The 5935-nt window shown below is 41.9% G+C and overlaps 2 protein-coding genes across 2 annotated transcripts in view; both read right to left on the minus strand.

Annotated features, from left to right (window-relative positions):
* The window catches only part of LOC109540292 (RRP12-like protein), an 8700-nt gene extending 6873 nt beyond the window's left edge, over positions 1-1827 (minus strand). The window contains exons 1-2 of the mRNA XM_019908656.2: positions 1700-1827; positions 288-1637 (exon numbers count right to left, since the gene is read on the minus strand). Of these exons, the coding sequence (XP_019764215.2) occupies positions 288-1631 (1344 nt within the window). The 5' untranslated portion in view covers positions 1632-1637; positions 1700-1827. The remainder of the gene's footprint in view (positions 1-287; positions 1638-1699) is intronic.
* A 1838-nt stretch (positions 1828-3665) lies between these two features.
* Positions 3666-5935, minus strand: part of LOC109539996 (ell-associated factor Eaf) — a 4391-nt gene continuing 2121 nt past the window's right edge. The window contains exons 4-6 of the mRNA XM_048666170.1: positions 4337-4595; positions 4073-4279; positions 3666-4018 (exon numbers count right to left, since the gene is read on the minus strand). Of these exons, the coding sequence (XP_048522127.1) occupies positions 3856-4018; positions 4073-4279; positions 4337-4595 (629 nt within the window). The 3' untranslated portion in view covers positions 3666-3855. The remainder of the gene's footprint in view (positions 4019-4072; positions 4280-4336; positions 4596-5935) is intronic.

Consider the following 5935-nt stretch of genomic DNA (forward strand, 5'->3'; position numbering starts at 1 on the left):
AACGCTTTCGCACAATTGCATCTTCTGCATGAAAAATTCATTATTTCCAATCTAAAACAAGCAGCGACTTGAAACTTTGGCAATTCAAAGAAGACACTCGAACGAAACATTCCAGAAAATTAGTAATAGTTGGCCTGAAAAGAGCGTGTGCACCAACTGCTTGAAAAATTCATAACTTCCCATCTAGAGCAAGTACCAACTTGAAACCTCCACCCCATACAGAAGAGACTTCAGCCTCAAACCGCCCACCATTTGGTGAATTTAGCAGGCAAAGAGACGCGACTTACCTCCAAACAATGAGTGGCCCCACTGATGACCTCAGTTTTCCCGCAGAGCCACATTTGCACCACATTATTGAAGAAAGCCGGCAGCAGGGAGACGGACACGGGCAGATCAACGTCGGCCAGATGCACATGAGCCTCCTGCATGACCAGCAACCAAGCCAGCGTCGGCTGAATATCCGTATTGCTGGGCTGGTACTCGTACAGGGCAGCGATCAGCTTCCCATTCAAGTCGCTGGACACGACAGAGTTCTGGGCTGCGAAAAGCGAGTGCAAAACCTGCAGCCCAGACGAAGTCACTATCGGGTAATTGAGCGTCATCAGCCGCAGGATGGTTTCGCAGCATTTCTTGATGTTGCTCGTCGAAAAGGTCTGGATGGTCTCCTTCAGCAGGCCGAGAGTATGCAAGATGGTCGTTTGCCTGGACTTGATGGCGTTCACGTCGCCGCCCGTGCAGTTCGCCAAAATCTCCTGGCAGAAATCCGCACATTTATCGGCCGCAGGATTGTGGTTGGGCGACGCTTCGAAGCAGGGCGACTTCACAATGGCGGCCACTGCGTGCTGGGCGGCTTTGCGCCACTTGGGCTTGCTGTGGATGCAGAATGGGTTCAGCAGAGCGGCGAAAACTTGCTTGGTCGATTCGAAGTTCCACAGCGCCAACTCCTGCGCCCTCAGCACAGTGGCCAGAATGCCCAGCAGGGCCTTGATGATGGCGTTGTTGTCCGCCGAGGAATAATCCTGCAGCACGTGCAGCATCTTCATGGTTACGTCGCTGAAGGTCTTCTTCAGCACTGCCTCGGGCACTGTTTTGATGCCCATGTTGAGCAGGGCGAGCACTGCAGTCACTTGCTCTTCCTTCTTCTCCTCGGCGTTGTACAGGGTGTCCAGGGTGGTTAGAAGCGAGCAGTAGTACTCTGTGGAGGACTCCGTGCCCCCGTTCATCTTAATCACGTCGGTGATTGCGGCCAGAATGGCCAGCATCTCCTTATGCAGGGCGGAATTGGCCTGGAAAGTTCTCAAGAACTTGTTGAACGACATGTTGCTGCACTCGGACCAATCGGAGGCAAACGACTGCATGGATTGGTAGGAGCCGGAGGCTCCGCTGTAGCTGCTCTCAGACTCCATGTCCGGCATTTCCACGTCTTTATCTCCTGATTTGTACAGTTGCAAAGCATCGTGCTTCATCAGCGACGCGGATGTGAGCTTGCTGGGGCCAGTTTCCACCTGGAAAAACCGGCTCTTGGCTTCATCGCGATACTTTCTGGTCACCGGGTTTGAGCTGGCGCTCTGCCCCTTTGGCCATCTTTTGCCTTTGCTTTGGCCCTTTAGTTTGCTGCGGAATTTTCCCATTTTCTCCTGAAAATCCCCACATAAAACACACTACTCCTCTATTTAGTTGAGCGGGTGGATTCACTTACCTTTTAACAGTTTAACTGGAAACGTTGTGCACTTAAATTCGGTTCTACTGTAAATGCCTCATGCATGCCTTGTTTTGACTGATTTGTAGGTTAGGAGAGAATCACAGATGACAGCGACCATAGATAAAGACGATAAAGACAGCGACCTGTACAATGCGAATATACCGAATACATCGTTGCCAGATTTCAGCTGATTTGAGGCGTTATTATAGAAAGAGAGAGAGAGAGAGACAATGAAAAAGATATTATTATATATTTACCGAGTTATTTAAGATACCAATATCAGTTTAAGATTTCTAATGTTGAAACGATTTAAAAAAAATTAATTAAAATAATATACATTTTAGTTTGAATAAATTTTACTTAAATAAAAACATGGTAACAATATGCGCAACGTTATAAACAAACAAAATTAAATTTAAATAACCATTCTAATGTTAACTTAGCAGCAGTCTTTTAATGAAATTAAAATTTTCAGACCGTAAAGTTTGCACTGAAGTTCTAATTTCGTTAGAAATATCAAAAATTATTTCCTAAAGTTCTTCGATTGTATTCACTTCTGGTGAATATACCGTACTTTTTAAATGGTCCCAGAAGTAAAAATCTAGCGCGTTTAAATCGGGAGATCTAGGAGGCGAGTTTATAGGAGCTTCTTAACCTCTGGCAATCCAACGGCCTGGAAAGTTTTGATTAAGCCAAAACGATTTAATTTTTTTGCGGCAAACTAGTGCCCTTAAGAAAAAACAATAAGAGATAAAAATTGATAAATAACTTGCAGTAATTAACAAAATTAAGTTGATAAAAGTTTAAGTGCACACAAAAAAGTTCTGAACAAGATAAAAATAGGAGTTCCACATTTCTACCCTGTATAAAAGTAAATTGAACTACAAAATACTACCATAGAATGGCCTTCAATTATCCTATAAAGACTACCAAAATTTAAGTTCCCAATGTTTAACCGATTTAAAGAAAAACAACAAAAACTAATATTTTTCGCCATTTTGGAGATCAAATATCTCAAAAATGAGACCTCAAATTAAAAAAATTATCGGGAAGACCTCCTCTAAAATACAGGAGAACACGCTGCTAAAATATTTTAACATATTTACGGAACGCCCTGTATAAATAACAATTATCAAGAAAATCAAACACAATTTTAGTTTATTCACTGGGCTACCATGATTTGTACGATAATGTTTACAGAGATTTCCCTGTGTTGAAAAGCTTGTTTGACAAATACTGCAAACATTGGAAATAGACATAACTAGTGATATAAAAAGAATGATATAAAAGTTATTATTTGTACGTTATTACGACAGAACACTGATACCATAGACTGATACTACTTCGACACATTCAAGTCAATACGTGGTCAGACATAAAAATAGATACTGGCAACGTTGTATTCCAAGAGGGCTATTCCTAGGGTGTGGAGGTGGTTGCCTGCAAGCAGGAACAGGCAGGGTTGCCGCCCCTTTTTATAATAAGAAACATTAAGGAGCAACTAGGAGGTATTTTTTGTGCTCTAATATAGAGAGGGTCGGTATCTTCTGCCCTGGCATTAGGTGAAACTTCGGGTGCAATCAAATTTCACCAAAATGCATCTACAAAAATCGACCAAAAAAAACGCTAAACTCTTGCTCTTATTCTCAAACATTCTCCAGGGTTTTTTAATTTTTTTCACATCTTAAGGGCTAGAACAAAGTGGCTTTTGCCTTGCCTAAGGTGCCCATTCGGTGGCAATTTGAAGCATCGACCCGCAAACTGCGCCCGGACTATGAGCTGCCAATTAAACAAAATAGGAATAAAGGTTTGATACGCGCACGTCTAAAGAACGGTCGCGGAAATGAGAGCGTTACTCCAATCTGGTTTCCGGCGACGTTGCTTTCAACTAGTCCAAGGGCAAATGTTTTGCAATACGCAGTACAAAATTTGTATTGCGAATGTTCTTCAGAAAAAACCTTCCTTTCTATTGCCTTCGTTTATTACAGCGCCGTAGAATAATTCACAGCATATAAATATTTTCAAGTATAATTTCGCATTTATCACTCGGATTGTCGCTTTGACATTGCCGTCATCATCCATCATCATCAGCATCATCGTACCATTGCGGTAGTGGGGTAAACCATCAGCTATCCAACTAGTGCCAAGTCCAGTTAATCGGAGTCTGATCCGGATTCTGAGAGCTGCAGGTCGTTGTCCAGCGTAGCCAGATCGTGTCCATTTGCTTTAGACGGCGCCACCGTTCCATACCCGTTCTTGATTTGGACATTATCAGGGGCGTCACTATCCGAATCGCTGTCGCTACTTGAGCTGGAACTGCGCACAAACCAGTTATAGTCAGTTATCGGCTTGAATCAGTCAAAGACTCACCTGTCGCTGATGGTGCCAACGGGGGGGTTCCGGTTATCGCTACCATCGGACATGGGCGACAAGTTCTTTCCATTGTTACTAGGAGCGGGCGCAGGAGCAGGAGCGGGCGCCAAGCGACCAGCAGGCGGCTGGATCGGGGGCGCCGGATCCCCAAAATCGTCCATTCCTATCATGGGCAAGCTGGCCAGGGCGCTTGGATTGTAAGTCCTGAAAACCGGAACTCGGTAAGGGGCCTGCGACCGCCTGAAACCGCCCTTTACTAACTCTGTATTGGTGCTAAAATTGTCCCTTTGTCGGGCGGGGCTTCGCTGATTGGCAATGGCAGGGGACGGGTGGTTGGGGCTGACCCTAGGGGGCGAGTGTTTAGGCAAAAGTTGCGTGATTTGGCGGTCGGGGCGTCGGCTTCCGGAAGTTACGCGCGTTTTGCTCGACACGCGGCTTCCAACGCCGTTCGGAATGGGCGGCGTTGCTGCTCGCTGTGCCAGACTTGAGGCTGCTGAGCTGGTTCCAGGGACGCTTCGATCTAAAAATTGATAAAAATAAAAGAATCAGTGAAATTTATCCATAGTGAACCTTAGTCTACATTCTATGTCTACCTTAAGTGATATTTCCAACGCGGTTATTATTTCACTACAAAATCCATGTTAAAAATCCCTTTTTCCAAATGAAACTGAAAGCGTTTTGACAAAAACCCCGCACAACTGTCCATCAATGTCAACGACCTTGTTACTAGGGCAAAAATGTTGCTATCTTTCTCATGTATATGCACAAAAGGAGATGGACTGACGATTACTCGTGTAGCTGGAGGGTGTTCGTAAATCGTAATCGTAATATGTTGTGTGGGGCGCGGTTTTCTGCCATTTTCTTTATAAACATTAACGGCGCTGCGGAGAATTTCAAAATTATTTGAAACTGTATTTGCCGCCTAATTATCTAACTCTTGTAAATTATTATAAAACATGGAGAACCACGCCCCATTATAATTGTCATCCGCTTGAACCTGCTTTATGAACGTTCCCCAGTTGACAACTAGTTTGAGTGATCAGATAATAATTAGATTTTTGTCAGTTTTGAGTTACAAAAAGGTCCAGAATAGAAAATTCGTGCTTAATACGAGTTAAAATACTATTTTGGCATAAGCATTTACAAACAGACAACACTGAAACACAGGTAAGAGTTTACAAGCGTCTAGGTATACGGCACTTCTTGTCAATTCTATCGATTGCGACAAATTATCAACGATTTTTTAATTTTAAAGTAACAGAAAAAATGAAATTACTATTGAAGAGTCAAGAAATATTACGCAAAATAATTGCTGGTATCTTCTGTTTCCCATTACTTTTTGTTTAACATGTCACACCAAGCAACACATGAAAATAATTGCCTTTTTACACTATTCCAACAAAAGTGGAATACCAACAACGTAGTTCGACTTTTTAGTAGGTAGTACTATGTGAATTAATTTCATTATATCAGGCGTATAAAATACTAGGATTTGTAATCAGAAATTTTAAATATTTTAACAATAATACAACATTTTTTTATTACATTTTCAGTATCTAATGTCATAAGCACTCTTACTTGTTATTGCCACTTGGGTGATGTTTATTATAAGTTTTACCGATAAATAAATCTATGGAATGTATTTACTAATTTGAAAACTATCCAGATAAATGTATCGATGTATGTAAGGATAATCAATATACTGTCAAATATACAATAAACCAAACTTTTTAGGAGATTTATTTGATGGTTTAAGTTGCTTACTTAAATACTACGAATACAAAATCTAATACCTATTTAAGTTGATCAGAATAAATCATTTGTAAATTGTTATAAATTAAGAAATACTCATAATTATCA

Source organism: Dendroctonus ponderosae, unplaced genomic scaffold, assembly GCF_020466585.1.
Source record: "Dendroctonus ponderosae isolate FM_Combo_2020 unplaced genomic scaffold, Dpon_F_20191213v2 Dpon_F_20191213_4, whole genome shotgun sequence".
Taxonomy (NCBI): domain Eukaryota; kingdom Metazoa; phylum Arthropoda; class Insecta; order Coleoptera; family Curculionidae; genus Dendroctonus; species Dendroctonus ponderosae.